Source organism: Phalacrocorax carbo, chromosome 11 (assembly GCF_963921805.1).
Source record: "Phalacrocorax carbo chromosome 11, bPhaCar2.1, whole genome shotgun sequence".
Lineage (NCBI taxonomy): Eukaryota > Metazoa > Chordata > Aves > Suliformes > Phalacrocoracidae > Phalacrocorax > Phalacrocorax carbo.
Genome location: NC_087523.1, coordinates 22,601,167 through 22,616,537, shown reverse-complemented (window position 1 = coordinate 22,616,537; position 15,371 = coordinate 22,601,167). Strand labels below are relative to the sequence as shown.

The window sequence follows — 15,371 nt, the reverse complement described above, 5'->3', positions numbered from 1 at the left end:
TTGCTGGAGGGAGGGAGCCGATCCGGTATCTCCCAGGGTCGTGCAACCCAAGACCCAGCCTACTCTCGCTCGTTGCCTTCCTGATGCTTTTATGAATAAGCCTGTTGCTCTCCCCTCTTTTCCTCACAGCTATGGGTAAACCAAGAAGATGGAGTGGAGGAGGGAACCAGCGATGTGCAGAATGGCCATTTGGATCCAAGCGCCGACTGCCTATGTCTCGGCAGGACCGTTCAGAACCGAGACCAGATGAGAGCTAACGTCATCAATGAAATCATGAGCACGGAGCGCCACTACATCAAGCACCTCAAGGACATTTGCGAGGTATGGGGGAGCTGTGACGCTGGGGTACTGCAGCAGGACACGGGATGGGCTGCTTGAGAGCTGAGGGCTGGGTTTGTCCTTGGGTGATGGGGGGAAAAGGCGCAGTGTGTTTGAGTACTGGGTCTAACAGAGGAGCAGCATCTGTCAATAAGTATTGATGCTTCTGAGAATTTTCTGCTGGATCTGATAATTACCTTTAGTTCATATTAACTAAAAGTACAATTTTCTGACCTTTTTCCCATACGTCTCTTGACTGAAAAATGATGAGGTTGAGATCCTTCAAGCAATCCTCTTAATTGAAACCCAATGCCATCTACTTTTGAACTTGTGATTGAGGAAATTAGGTTGTAATTAAACCAATCAGTTACCCATTTCATCTGTCTTTCACATGGGGTTCACAGTTTCTCCTGGCTCAGGATGGCCCCCGTTTGCCCTTTCTTACAGTGAGACTGAAAGCAAAGTGTTTTCCCCATGGGAAATGAAGTACGTTACACTTATCCAGCGTAAGGGAACCGGCAAGCAAATGAGCTTTGGTGACTGACCCCTCGCATCCTCAACTTGGTTCTTATTCATTATGTTACAATTAACCCTGCAACCCCTTACGGTCCCGCAGCCCACAGAAATCATGCCACAAGCTAAGCCCAAAGCGCAGTGCATGAGGCGCTGGGGAAGGAGAATGCACGGCTGCACCGGAGGGTGTCGCAGGACAGCTTGGGCACTGTGTGTAGAGCATATACTTATCGCTAAGAGGCAGAAGTTTGTTAGCACTAAAATCAAAGTCCGTGGCTTTCAGCTCGTTTCAGCTTACATTCCATGGTTCAATGATTCATCTCTCTGAGTGCTTAGGGTTTAGTGAGCCTGTGCCCAGCCTTTGCAGAGTCAATGTGCTGAAGCTCCTTGTGAATTCTGCTTAGAAAAATGTCTTCCTCCCTTCATACTTGCTACTTTTCTGTTGACAAGGCAAAGCAGCCATCCAAAAAGCATCTGTGACGCTTTTCAAATATGGAAGAGTCTTGGGATTTGAAATTGGAAACAAATGAGCTTAATTTTGCTGTGCTATTTCAGTCAGAGGGCTTTGCACTGAAGAAGGGAAGAACTGCAGGAACTTTTCCACATATTGTTTCTTAACTGCATTTGCACTTTTCTGTTGAAAAGCTAAATAAACCCTAACTAGCGTTTCCCAGCCGTGTCGCCGTGCTTTTGCCAAATCAGATTCTCAGGAGGTACAGATAGGTATAGCTTCAGTGACATCTGCGGGGTAACACTGATTTATAGCACCTAATGACATGTCCCAGATATGAAAGAGATCTCTGAGGCTTCTGACTTGCTCTGCGTGATGCAAAATGGTATTGAGGGGATAAATCCAGGTAGATCACCAGGAAGTGATTCAGCTGCCTCGCTTAAAGAAGGAGGAGGACTGAAATGGGCATTCTCATCTGCAGAACGATGGGCTGTCCCTTGCTGGGGAGAGCCTCATTGTGCTCAGTTTAATCAGAGCAATCCATTTGCCTTGAGAAGGCTCGGAGACAGCTCAGTCGTCCCAGGCATTTCGGCATAGCATGACATGACTGTTTTTGTTTGTGCTTAAGAGGAGGGGGGCTGGAGATGGAGCGACGCAGGCCAGCTTGAGCTCCTCCCAGCGCCACCAGATGCATTTGTACAGAGGTGTTATTTGTGCTGAAGAACGAGTAGACACCAGACAGCCGCTGATGAGATGCAGAAGTGCTGTTGACAGTGGCAAATTCCCCTCTTGCTTTGCTCTTTATTTGAAGGTGTCAGGACAAACAGCAGCGATATGACGTATTGGAGGGGATGAAGAAGGAGTTCTGGCTGGGTGGCGAAGGTCGAGCCTGATTTAGGACTGAGTTTAGCACTGTGTAGTTATACTCTTGTTGCTGAGCTATAATGATTAACAAATCCTAATACCAGTGAGGCACCTTAAGATGTGTGGTTGTTATCGGAGGACCGTAGCCCCTGCTAGGTGATTAAGAGCCCTCCAATTGCTCTTTTCTGCTTCAGGATGTATTCCCACTACCTGCTACTATATTATTATACACCCTGTCATTATTCATAATACCCATGGCACTTGTCATGCCAAGTCGGGAGCTCACAAGCTAGCCAGCACCAGAATGGAAATTACCTGCGCAAGCCAAGACCTGTGTGAAGCAGCTGGCTTGGAGGTGAATTCCCCATCGCAGCAAAGCCATACCGCCCTGACGGCTGCTGCTGCTGTGCCCTTGCTTTGAGTGCGAAGGGCTGACCGCTGCTCGGTGAAACAGTTGTGACGATTTTTGTTAGGGGTAAAACGTGGAGTTTTCCCTGGACTGCATTATCAGGAGTGGGTGGGTCATTATTCTGAACTATCACCAAGGGGAAAAGACAGAGGAAAGAATTTAGCCTTAAGAAAGTATTCAGCAATAGAAATTTTGGGCTTAGCGGTTAGAGCTTAGAAAAATAACAAGCTACTGAAAACTAGGCTTTGATAATGGGTAGCAGTAGCCGGCCTTACTGGCAGGCAGTGCTGCTCACTCACTGCCCTGTAAAGCACCACGTATACACGTGGCCATCTCAGGCTTGAAAAGATATCCCGCTGCGCCTGGGGTTTGATCCTGGGAGGGCGCGGGAGGGCCCAGCGTCCCTCCGTGATGTGGCACCGGGAGAGCGGCCGAGACGCTCGGTCAGGGCCGGTGCCTCAATGAGAGCAGAGGGCCAAGAAGGTGGTTGGAGCTGGTGCGAGCCGCGGGGAGTGCAGGTGGAAGAGCGAGACGCAGGAGGGCTGCAAGGAGCAGGGTGCCGTGCTTTGAGAAATGAGCAGGATTTGGACCAGCATATGGATTAGGAAGACAAGGCTAAATTTAAGGAGGTGTTAGAGGGAGAAGTGACAGAGCTTGGATGGGAACAGTGAGACAATTGGGAGATCAAAGGAAACCTCCGTATTATGAGTAATTTGAGGGTGGGAGGTTAGAAAGGCCAGCCAGCTTCCAGTGCTGCGTTTTGCTCTTTTCCAAGTAATTTCACTTTGAATTTATTTTTCACTAATGTTGACTGGATTCCACCTGAGCTTTGTTTTGGTGCCAGGACAGCTCTGAATGCCGCGTGGAAAATATCCTCATCGCATCTTAGCGTGTCAAGCTGAGTCTGTTATGCATTGCTGATGGGACAAGCTTCCACGTGGTCTGGATGGCTTTAGCCTGACTCATTCTCAGAGATGGATAAAAAACACTTCTTTGTGCTGCCTCGGAGCAAAGCAGCAAAAACCCTTCTTGGCAGCAATGTGGCCCTCCTTCACATCTGAGGAGCTGCTGGACCCTTTGTATGACCAGTTTCTCATCTGTGGGTACCGGACTGGAGGGCGGCCCTGCAGAAAGCAAGCTCTTTGGATCAATGGGGATATATATACACTACATATACATATTCCCCAATGCGCAGTTTGTAGCTGTCTTTCCCAGCCTGCTTGTGCAAACCTCGTTTCTCTGTTTTGGAACTGGCTGCTTCTTGTCCTTTTGAGGAACAGGCTTGTGTTCCTGCAAGAATTTATTTAATATTTCAGATGGGCCCAGTGCCATCACAGTGCCTGACATTCAGTACGTGCTGCAGACTGGAATTTGAACAAGTGCTTTAGAGTCCTGCCTGCCTGGGACCAGCCGTGGCTCTAGTTCACCTTTTCAATTCAAACAGTCTCACCTTTGTTCTTGTGCTTGTTCTTGGTGTGCGCGTGTCAGCACAGCACTCACCTGGATGCTGTGAGCACTGCTCTAGAGAACGGTATTTTGGTAGCTCAGATGGTGCTGGTCCAAAGCCGAGGGATGGTCTAAAGGAGAGTGTCTCCCCCAAACTGGCTCAGAGATGGAAAGCAACTGGAATATCATCACAACAGCCTTTGAAGTTACAGCCTGCAGGGGTGGTCACCTCCTCATTCTCTCCTTCTCCTTGCTCTCAGCCGGACAGAAGAAGGATGGGTGGCTGGGCCACCTCTCCTGACTGTCTCTAAACCCACTCTGGGGTGGAGAAAACTTGGCACTTAACCTCCTGCAGATACTTTCCAGCTTTGACCTATACTTCAGGGACTACATGGAAAAGTACTTTAAAGGGAGATGGTTTGACAGCTATTTTTAGGTATTCATTGAGCAAAACACTCTCCAACATCTGCTCATCAGTCAGCTATCCATTCTCTCAGCAAACCTGATGGGATGAGCAGAAGGAAGATGACATTGTTTTATGTAACAGAAGTAAATTTACTGGAAAAACTATGCAGCAGCCTTGTAGCTGGCTCTTGCTGCATGTTATATATAAATCTTCCGTCTCCCCTTTGCTGGCTTGTGCTGGAAACCAACCATCCAAACGCACAAGCTGGGTAGAGGGTAAGGCTTGGGAGCCCTGCGCATTCTTCTGTTTCCCCTGTGGTTTTATTGGTGCCTGTACAGAAATGTGCTGCTTCAGCTTCTCTGAAACACGTGACTCAGGCAAAGTGATGAACCAGCACAAGGAGGACGGGGAATATTCAAGACAGTAGTCGCAGCCAATAGCAACCCCAGGGCTGAAAGATGTTCACATAAATCATCCAGTGACTGATTTCAAAGAACAGAGGATGCGGGAGGGGAGGCTGGCTTGCAGGCAGCCTGCAGCGGGGCAAAGGTCCTAACACAAACGGCTTGCGGCAGTCACTCAGCGCTGCTGGCACCAAAGCCCGTGTCAAAAGGAGCCTGGCCTCGTGGGCAGGTGGGCATCTTTCCTTTTTCTCTGTTTTTTAAAGCTGTTCTGAGGTAAGCAGGTAAACATGAAAAGCAGCATGGAAAGATATTCGGCGTTATTCCTTGCTAGTTTGAGTTTTTATTTGCCCTCCAACTATCCTGCAACGTGGGAGCCAGCCTGCTCCCATTCCTCCTGGCCTTGAAAAACGAGAGAGGGAAACCCAGGGAAATGAGTCATCAAGGAGCTCCTGTAAGAAGAGGTACCTAGATTTAGTAAATGCAGAAGGTATTCCATAACTCAAGCTTCCCAGCTGAAAAAGCCAGGAAATTCAGGGTAACGGCATCCTTCTAGCTAAGCTGGACGTCGCAGAGGTTGGTTCTTTGCCAGGTCGGCCAAAGTTGCATTTATCATTCATCTGTTTGAAGTTCTCCCTCCCAGGAACCACATGGTGAGGCTGAAGGACAGTTTATTATAGCGTTCCGATAGTTCTCATTGTGGACCAGCAGCTGCGTGTCACCAGCTGGCGGTTCGTTTGTGTGACTAAGCATCTAGAGTTCCCAAATATAGCCGTTCAACTGGAGCTGTTGGCGTTTTTTTTCCCTTCATTTTTTTCTCTTCCTATATAATAATGGCAGGCAAAGTCACCTCACGATGACACCCATGTTATTCCTTTTCATCAAGGAGCCGCAGCCGGCCCAGGCCAGCATAGCATCTGATAATTGGCCTTGCAAAGTTTCTAGTCTAAATCGTCCGGACAGGCGAAGCACAGCGGGGTTGACGTGATATGCTCGATGTCACCCAGGTCGGTGGCAGAGCCAGAAATTCAGTCCAGGCATCCAGAGCCTCCATGTGTCACCCCATCCCTTGGACCACATATGCTTCAGGCAAGTGTGAAGAAGTCCTCATGATTCAGCTGAAACCAGGCAAGTTCATGGATAAGGCAGGGTCAGCAAAACAGGGAGGCAGACAGAACTTTGTGTGTTACGTTTTTTGCCACAATACATTGATCCACTCAGTCTTTTTAGGTCAGGAGGTCTTCAGAGCAGTGCTTGCCTACTGATCTGTGTTTGTATGATGTCCAGCTAAGCTCAGGCTCAGTACCGATGGGTATCGTGGGCAGACAAAGAATAAGCAAGCCTCCCTGCAATCTTTTTATTATTGCAGTGGACCGAGATGCAGGAGATCTGAAGCGTTCCCACATCTACTGCAGATTCATTCTGTGATTTTGGAGAACCTTTAAAGTCTCTAAATCCTAGTTCTTCCTCTCTCTTTCTCCATTTGACTTTAATGTCTATAGACTCAGTAAGGGAGCCTCATGTTTGTACAGAGAAGGGTACAAAGCCTTTTCCTCTGGTCCCGTTTATAAAAGGAAGAAAAGCAATGAAAGGTGATAGCCGAGAAAACAGGAGAAAAATTCTCCCTCGTTTTACGCTGTTTGGAATAGCATATTTGCGCTAATGGAATGGAGGGTATAGGAACCAGAAGTAAAATAATGCTGCTTTCCTCTAGATGGCATTGATCAGCAGCTCGGGCTGCTCCCGCTGTGGCTCCCTTGCTCCGGCAAGCCGAAACACCTACCCAACCTATTGCATCGCCGTTGGGGTTCCCCACCACGACACTCGCGGGACAGCAGCCCTCCCGCTTTTGTCTCGGGCTTAGGAAGATGAATAATGGGGGCATAAACCACATCGCCTCCCAAGTCAGGGAACGCTTGAAGAGTGTTCTTCAACATTTCGCTTGGTGCTGAAACAACTAGGACGGTTACACCCTCCGTACCTTCTTCCTAGACCAAGGGCGTGCAACCACACATTAACAGAGTATTTCTCAGCATGATTATCAGCTTCCTTGTCCTGATTACCGTGGCTGAAAGGTGAAATCAGAGTGGGCAGATGATCAAACAGCCCCTCGCGGCATGTCCTTAGCAAGAGTAGTGCTGTGGGTCTGCTGTATGTTGTTGCAGTGGGGACAAGAGTTGCAAAGGAGGTGACGCCTATCAAAAAAAGGACTCGTAGAGTTTCAAGGCATGTTTTGCCTATTGAATGCTTGCTTGTAGACAGAAGTTGATGGAGACTGTCATGTCATAACAAGTGGATTTTGTTTTCAGAGCCATTTTCTGATTTTGTTTTTACTTGCTCCTCCCTCAAGAATAATCTGGGAGCAGCCTCAGTGTGTGTTGTGGTTATTTTATGGTTTGTTCTTTCTTATTCCTTACAGGGTTACTTAAAGCAGTGCCGGAAAAGGAGGGATATGTTCAGTGATGAACAGCTAAAAATCATCTTTGGTAACATCGAAGATATCTACAGATTTCAGATGGGTTTTGTCCGGGACTTGGAGAAACAGTACAACAACGAGGACCCCCATCTCAGTGAAATTGGACCATGTTTCCTTGAACACGTAAGTTATTTGGGCATTTTTGTTTGGGAGTTTTTGGGTTGGTTTTGGAGGACAGGGGGGTGGGGGGCGGGGGATGAGTAGCAGAAAAAGTCAGGAGGCAGGAACCACTCAGAATAGCTTTTGTGCATCGACACTGTTCTAGTTACATATCAGGGACTGCTCCATGGCCCTCCATTTACTTTGTGAGATATACAGAACGGAGAATTTGAAGTGAAGCTTATAGTTGGAAAAGCCCCCGGTGTATTTGAATCCCAGCACCTTTTCACATCCACCCTTAGTCACGTTATGTAGGTGCGATGTCCCTCACCTACTCCCCACCTTCTTTTGCTCTTCAGAACATGACTTAAACCCATTCACAGGCCATCCCAATAAGGTCACGATGACCAGAAGGTTGGAAGAGGTAAGATTGTCCAGAGAAGTAAAAAGAGGCCTTAGTTGTACATTACACAAAAAAAGTAGAGGAGAGCAGATGCCTGGCTGCTCGCTGTGGCGCTGAGATGCACTCGCAGGGGATGAAACGCCCGCACAGCTTCAGTCGCCTTCCCCTGCCAAGCTGTTGGGCCAGGCGCCCGCTCGTGCCTCTTGCTGCCCGGGCGGCAGCAGGGCAGCAGATACTCGCTCACGCTAAGCACGCACTGAGCAGGACATTTCACCTGATGATACGCTCCTGGAGGCTTTTGCCCAGCCCATCCTACTGTTACATAGCCACGTCCTACAGGAGCTGATAAATTGGCCAGTGTTGTAAACACGTCAGAGAATGTCAAGAAAATTATAGTCCTGCCGTTCTAGGCTTTCCTTTAGGGAGAATGAAGTGCTGTATCGGAGCTAACGTACGAGGTGCTCCGACCCGGGATGCGGACCCCGTATTGCGTTACCTTGTTACTTACAGTCAGGGCTGAGCTGGCTACAGTTGGCTTCTTATTAGAGACATTTCTGATAGACGTTCATGAAACTTCAGTGGGGCATCCCTAAAAAGGATCACAGCATCTCTTAAGCATCACTGGTCTTCTGACTGAAAAGCAGGTTTCTCTTTGAGAAGTTGCATGCTGGCGCTAACGTTGCTCATTTTTATCAGCGCCTGCAATCTCCGCTGCTTGCTTCTAGACAGCATCGTATTCTGCCTCTGTGCTAAAATGATGTAAGAAATCTTGGTGAGAATCAGTAGCTAAAATTTCATGTCTTGAGGCTGTGCTGTCAATTCATTTATAGTGACAGTAGTAAGAATTACTACCGTTATTCGGAAGAATATCTGACACTTATCTGTCATCAGAGAGGGGCTGAAAGCTGGCTAATAAAGTCCCGATAAATTATCCCTGTTTAGCCATTTGGGAAAACTGAGGGATGAGGACATTAAGATCCTGTTATACGGATCTGCAAAGCGTCTTGTTCCTCGTCTGCTTCAGGAAGAGGGAGGTGCCAGCGCTTGGCTCTTGGTCAGCTGTGGGGATGGGAAGGAAACCAGGCAGGTTATTTGGGCCCTTATGGGACTGAAATGAGAAACAAGAATTGCTGGTCAAGTGTATTTTTTAAAAAAGCAATCTGTCCTTTCTATAGTTCAGAAGGCATTGGCCACAACCTGACGTAGCACCTCAGGCTGTTGACCTACAACACCTGGGCTTATATCTGGGCTGTCCCAACTACAGTCTTAATATGTGATACTGGGCAGGCAGTTTGTGTCTGTCTCTCCCTTCCAGTGTAATCTTTCTTTGACCTTTTGTCTGCCTTGTCCACGTGGCCCAGATGAGTCAAGCCTGAGTTAAGGGTGACGAACTGCCGTGGCCCCATCTGTGGTCACTGATGGCAGAAAAAGCAAATTCCAACAAAATGAGCGCAAAAAGACCTGTCGGACCAGTGCAAAGGGTGGGTGGGCACACGTGTGAGTGGGGTTTTTCCCTTTGCTTGGTTTTCCAGTCTTTGGTGTTTTCTGGCTCTCTGCTTCTGGGGAGATCCACACAGAGTTGGGGCCTTGGGTTCCCTGTTGGTAAAGGGAATTTCAGATATACCCAGCTCCTAAACACTTGCCAGGTGCTTCATGATCTTTCAGGGAGAGCGCTCTAGAAATAATAAGGTTGTCGTCTTGTATTAGCAAAGGCCAGAGCTCTGCTTGGTTCTACCTTTACCTTTTATAAAGAAAACCCTGCTGCACAATTTGAAACTGAGAACACCCACAACGCTGCGCAGGGGTTCGCTCTAATGCACCCTGTACCTACAGAGACCTCAGCGATGTGTCGGTACGCAGGTCCCTCTCTGCCTCCCTTTTCTCCCAGAGCGACCATGCAGCACCTCCCCCAAGCAGGAAGAGTACTCTGGGGTCGGTCCTCCCTGCTTGGGGTGTTCTTGCTTCTTTAGTTGCAACGTGTTCTTGTTGGCAAGTCGGGCGGCTGAGTGCTCGCAGCGCTTGTCTGACGTGCGCTCCCCTCTGTGTGCATCCCTTCTCTCCCGCGTCTCACAGCAAGATGGCTTCTGGATCTATTCGGAGTACTGTAACAACCATTTGGACGCATGCATGGAGCTTTCCAAGCTGATGAAAGATAGCAGGTACCAGCATTTCTTCGAAGCCTGTCGTCTATTGCAGCAGATGATTGATATTGCCATAGATGGTTTCCTTCTGACACCAGTGCAGAAGATCTGCAAATACCCCCTGCAGCTGGCAGAGCTACTGAAGTACACCGCGCAGGATCACAGGTATGCCGATCTCTTGTTACCTGGAAAGGTTTTGCTCTTTACATGGCCTCTGCACACACACAGGAGTTGGGTTTTTTTCTGTATGGCTCTTCTCTTCATGACGTTTTGTATAAAGTGAAGCAGGGCAGAGGTTCAGCAGACGGTTAGAAAGCTTCTCAAAGCACTGATTCTCAATGGAGCCAAACTCGTCTCTGTTATAATCGGACATGGGAACTAATTACCCTTGGATGTACTTTCTGATGCTACCAGTTACACTAGAAAAATTACCTAATTAGCGTTCAGTAGTCAGAAAATCTCGCTTCTTTATCCTGAAAAGGACCTCGGCACATAGCAAGTAGATGGCCAGGATCTGCAGCTCAAACCTAAACGTGCTCAGATCAGGGGAGAATTCAGAACCTGCTCTGCTTTTCAGCCTTATTCCAGCTCCGATTTTGCCATTGGGTTTTGGTTCAGAGGAGCACCCAGCAGTTTGTTTTCTTCCTAAAATTTCCAGGCTCTCTCTTGCTGCTGCTGAAGGCTATAACCTGACTCCCTGGCTTAGAGTAGATCCAGAACAGTACCTGTGATACCACTTCCGATATTCTGCTATAAAAATAAGGTGAATGAAGAATTGGGCCCCTTAGGAGTAGATTTTTTCCTGCCTTGCTGATTTTCTCTCTTTTTCTAAAACCCATTTAAAAGGAAGTGCTTCACAGAACAAAAAAGACCACAGATGCTTCAGCAACTTCTGCAAGTGTTTGATTTTTTCTGGTTTTTTTCCCCAAACCCAGCTCTAGAAGTGCAGAGAGACATGATAGGAGCAAAGAGATGCATTGATTTGCTTTGACCTGATTCACGAGTTTGACTGATTCATACGAGCTGAATGCCCCGTTCAAAATCACCAATTTGGACATGCGTTTGGCTCCAGATCCAATTTCTGGTTTTCCCTTCATAATGAGACCAAATCAGACTTGGAGGGGACTCATGGGAACATTACGGTATCAGAAAGCAGCTCTAGGATCCCAAATGTTGTGGCTTTTCTTCCTTACCAGCCATGTGATGTCCCCACAGTACTTCGAGCGTGAATTCGGATGCGGCTTTGCCTTGGAGAGAAGAGGTCTGTGTTTAAAGTGACCTCTCTGAGTTACTTGGTAGCCGTACCAAAAGGGATGTGGACAGCGTGATTACATGAGGGTTGAATTATTTTGGGAGTACATTCCTTTTTCCTTTGGGATGTTCTAAAATCAACATGTTGTTAAGCAATCAGATACAGTCATATTCTGAGGAGACTCGGTCCTTTCCTGTGGTTCAGCAGCAATTAGTTGATTCAGACTGAGAGCTCTTACTTACTGGATTGTGCCAGCGATAGGACGCAGCCACAGACACTTCATTTCTCTTGTTTCTTCATTTTCTGAAACGGAAAAGCAGGATTCTATTTGCTTGCCTTGCATTAGTAAGGAGTGAGCCCCCTGAAGCTCTAACACCGTGCATATATGAAACCCACGCCTGCACAGAGAGCCGGACGAAGGCCTGTGCCTCAGCTCAGCCCTGCAGCGTGGCGTCCTTCTGTTAGTGTGGGCATGCCCTGGGGAGTTTATTGACTCATGGAGGAATGGTTGTGTAACGCAGAAATGGGCTGGGTTATACCACCCTTCCCTGGGGTCCAGCTCCTCTGATTCAAGCATTCAAGGAGCCTGGGGGGGACCGATCCTCCAGGCAACCCAGCTCACATCGCAGACAAGCCACGAGTAGGGAAAGTGAGGCACAGAGAGTGTGTCTTACTCACTACCAGATGATTCTGCGCTGGGGCTGTGCAGAAGACCCCGGCTGCAGAGGCTTGAAATACAACTATTTGCTGCCGCTGTAATTCTGGCTTTGGGATCAGGGCTGAGATGAGCAAAGCCTGAGATCGGAAAAGTGAATAATCTTTGGGGAATGTCATGTTGAGACAATATCAGACACAGGGAGAAGCCAGATACTGCAGGTTGGGATACCGTCAGCATCGGCTCTGACTGAGAGAAAGCGAGAAGCCAAGTGTGGAGCTTCAGCTGGGCCCATTAATCCGGTGGCGACTTGTCCTCATGCGCTTGCAGTTTGACAGTGCTCGCTATTAGATTGCCAGCCTGAAACAGAAGCTAGGAAATGATAGAGTGGACTAATACAATGAAATCAGGCTCATCATTGGCTGGATTAGGAGTCCCTTAGGCACTCTGATTAGAATTTAATATGTAGAAAATACCATTTAAATCAATTGAACCATTTACAGGGTAAGGCAAAACTCGGAAAGGACCAGGAGTCCCAGTGAAAGCAAATACGTTAGCTTCATCTCACAGGGGGACATCATAGTCTTTTTTTGTCCTTTTTCTTCCTCTTCGCTGATATCGTACTTGTAGAGCTGTGGATCTTCCTGTACCAGGTCAGGGCGAGAGAGCTGAAACCAGAAGCCTGACCACTGTTGCCCAAGTTAGCGTGTGATCTTTGGCAGGAGTCTGGACTTGCATTCTGATTGAGCACTGGAAGGGGGTCATTCCAGCTCCAATGTAATTGACAAACAATTAATTTCATAGTTAATGCTGTCCTATCATTACTTCACCGGCCAAATGCTTTGCTTCTCTTATTTTTTTCTTCTAAGTTTTTGCCAGCTCTGCCACAGACATGGGCAAGGAGCCCAAAAAGTTCAGGCATGACTCTTTCTTCATTACTGCGTGAAAGAAAAATGTGCATGGGGTTTTCTCTTCAAACGGAACATTAGAATTAGTGAATTAGCATTACCAAGATAAAACCCAGCTTGATTGGCACCGGCCCACTCCGCGTGGAGGCAGGCACGGGGGTGTTTTTGGAGCCCGGCTCCCTTCAATTGCTTATTGCTTTGAGACTGGTTCATTTGAATTTTTCACAAAGCCACATCTGTTCACCTCTTAAAGATTTACTCCAGCTTAATATGAATTAAATATATGAAGGTCGTAAGTGTAGCTTGCTGATGTCCTGAGCGTTCGTGTTGCAAAACTGAGCTGGAGTTAGAAGTGTATGAGCACATTATGTGAGGAAGAGGAGGGACGTGTGGACTGGCATTAGCCTCCTTTCTTTGCCTGAGCGTAATAGCTGGGAGATTATTAGTGACTGTCTCAAAACCCTACACCTCTCCCTACCCCTACAGATCCTTTCTGGCCATAGTGACTTACCTGTTTCCCTACAAGAACTCCTGGACATTGTGGAGACCAGACTAATGTCCCTCTGGCAGAGCTCTGTTTCTCCCTTACACGACCAGGCGCTCACATCATACAGACGGCCCCGCAAAGGAAGGCACAAGAAATTCCTCATTGTGTATCATGACGGATAAGGCAGAGCATCCTCTATTCTCCTTTACTTTGTTGAAGGACCGGTCCTGATGTTCTGGAATTTGTAGGATGTTATTTTTAACCTCAGCTAGAATTTTGACGTAAGAATTGAATAAAAATCGAAAATGCATCTCGAGATTTCATCCAAGAAAGGATGGCAAAAGAGCAAATAATTTTCTGTTGTATATCATATTGTGATTGTTTCTCAATATTTATCCTGTTTGGATCACATGAGGAAATGGATTTAATTCACAGCATTCGCCCCTATTTTAGCTGTCACCAGTGCAATTCTTAGCAATAATCAATAAAGCCATTCCCCCTGCAGCTGCCTGAGATCACAGTTTTTCTCATTAGTCAGCAATCAATATCAACCCTTAAGTTAATAATATATTACGGTGGCATTATGGCAGCTGGCCTTGTCTGTCTTTCCGATTGAACTGAACGTTAAGGTTCCTTGGAATGGAAAAGAAGGCACAGGGCGGAAATCAATAGCATTGATTTCAGCATCACTTTTTGAAAAGACTGATCATCATCTTTGCTGGCCCTGGTGGGAGGCTATTTTCACTCTTTGTTATCACACTCACAGGCCCATCCGTTGGGGGGTGGGGAAGAACTGCTTTGATTTGCTCACCTGAAGTCTGCAGTAGGAGTGAATGCCATGAGATAAATGCTCTGTGGTGCTCCTGGAGTCACCCTATGGCTTGGAAGGCGCTCTGGCCTTCCGTCTAATCGCAAAATATTTTCTATTGCTCATTTTAAAAATGGAAAAATCCAAGCCCGAAGATGCAGGCTATATAGATATTCAGCCTTTCTTTTAGGATGCTCTTTAGCTGAGCACCTTAAGGTTTTAAACAGCAATATTCACAGCTGTTGTATGCTGGGTTGGTATAGGCTAGACTTTACTCACTGGGGCTACCCTGGTGCAAACAGGCTGAGGAGCTGGCTGGCTTCGCTGTCTCATACATGTGCGATTTCAGTTTCAAGCAAGCTGCTCTTTTGTGACGAAACAGAAAGACAATACTGATGGAAAAAAGTATTGTAGAAACGAGTAGCAAATCCTACCTTCTTTCTAAAAGGCCGCTGAGATCGTGCCGCTGCTAACGCCGGACTCGTGTGCATTTCCACTGCACATCAGGCTCCGTTTCATGGACTTTGCTTTTGTGTTCGACAGTGACTACAGGTATGTGGCTGCTGCTCTCGCCGTCATGAGGAACGTGACTCTACAGATCAACGAGCGGAAGCGGAGGTTGGAGAACATTGACAAGATAGCTCAGTGGCAGGCCTCCGTTCTGGACTGGGAGGTACAGTAAACGCTCAGCCCCCATTTAGGTGCTATAAACCTGGGAAAAGTAAATTCCATGTAGTAGCTGAATTATCCAAGACCTCATAGTTCATTTCACATAACCTAGTCTTGGGATGAAGGTTGGGAGAGAGACGACTTATTTACAGACTTCAGAGGTGGTACTTAAGCTGTAAAACGTTAATGGTACTCTGAAGAAAAGGGAGGGTCCGGTTCCAATTTCATCAATAGAAATCTGGAGTAACTTTTGCGATTGCAATGCTGTTGTCCTGGGAGTAAGTGAGATTTGGATCAAACTCTGCCTGCATTCTGGCTCTGTGCGCTGTCATTGGGGAAGAAGTAGGGAAAGAGGTAGCAAAAAGCCCTAGAAATTGTGGCAGGTTAAGAAAATGGAGAAAAGTCTTCTGGTGGTTGCTTTATGCTTAGAAGCCAAAACATTAAGCTGAAGTCAGAGATGCTATTTGCACATTTAGAACGAGTACCCACTTAAAGATATTTCTGAACCAACCCTATGTGTAGCGATCGTATAATTAAGGAGCTGAGAAACACAGGCAAGGCGAAGTCAGCAGAGGGATTCCTCACTAGCAGGCCCCCAGTCTCCTACATTTTTGCCACGTGTTTAAAAAAAAGCCATACTAAAATGATGTTCTCCTTTCCTTTTC

The 15,371-nt window shown here is 47.2% G+C and overlaps 1 protein-coding gene across 4 annotated transcripts in view; it reads left to right on the top strand.

Annotated features, from left to right (window-relative positions):
• ARHGEF9 (Cdc42 guanine nucleotide exchange factor 9) overlaps positions 1-15,371 on the top strand; it is a 224,912-nt gene that overhangs the window by 169,099 nt on the left and 40,442 nt on the right. For all 4 annotated transcript variants that reach the window (XM_064463419.1, XM_064463420.1, XM_064463422.1 and 1 more), the window contains exons 6-9: positions 130-321; positions 7,228-7,407; positions 9,860-10,092; positions 14,581-14,710. In XM_064463419.1, coding sequence (XP_064319489.1) covers positions 130-321; positions 7,228-7,407; positions 9,860-10,092; positions 14,581-14,710 — 735 coding nt within the window. The remainder of the gene's footprint in view (positions 1-129; positions 322-7,227; positions 7,408-9,859; positions 10,093-14,580; positions 14,711-15,371) is intronic.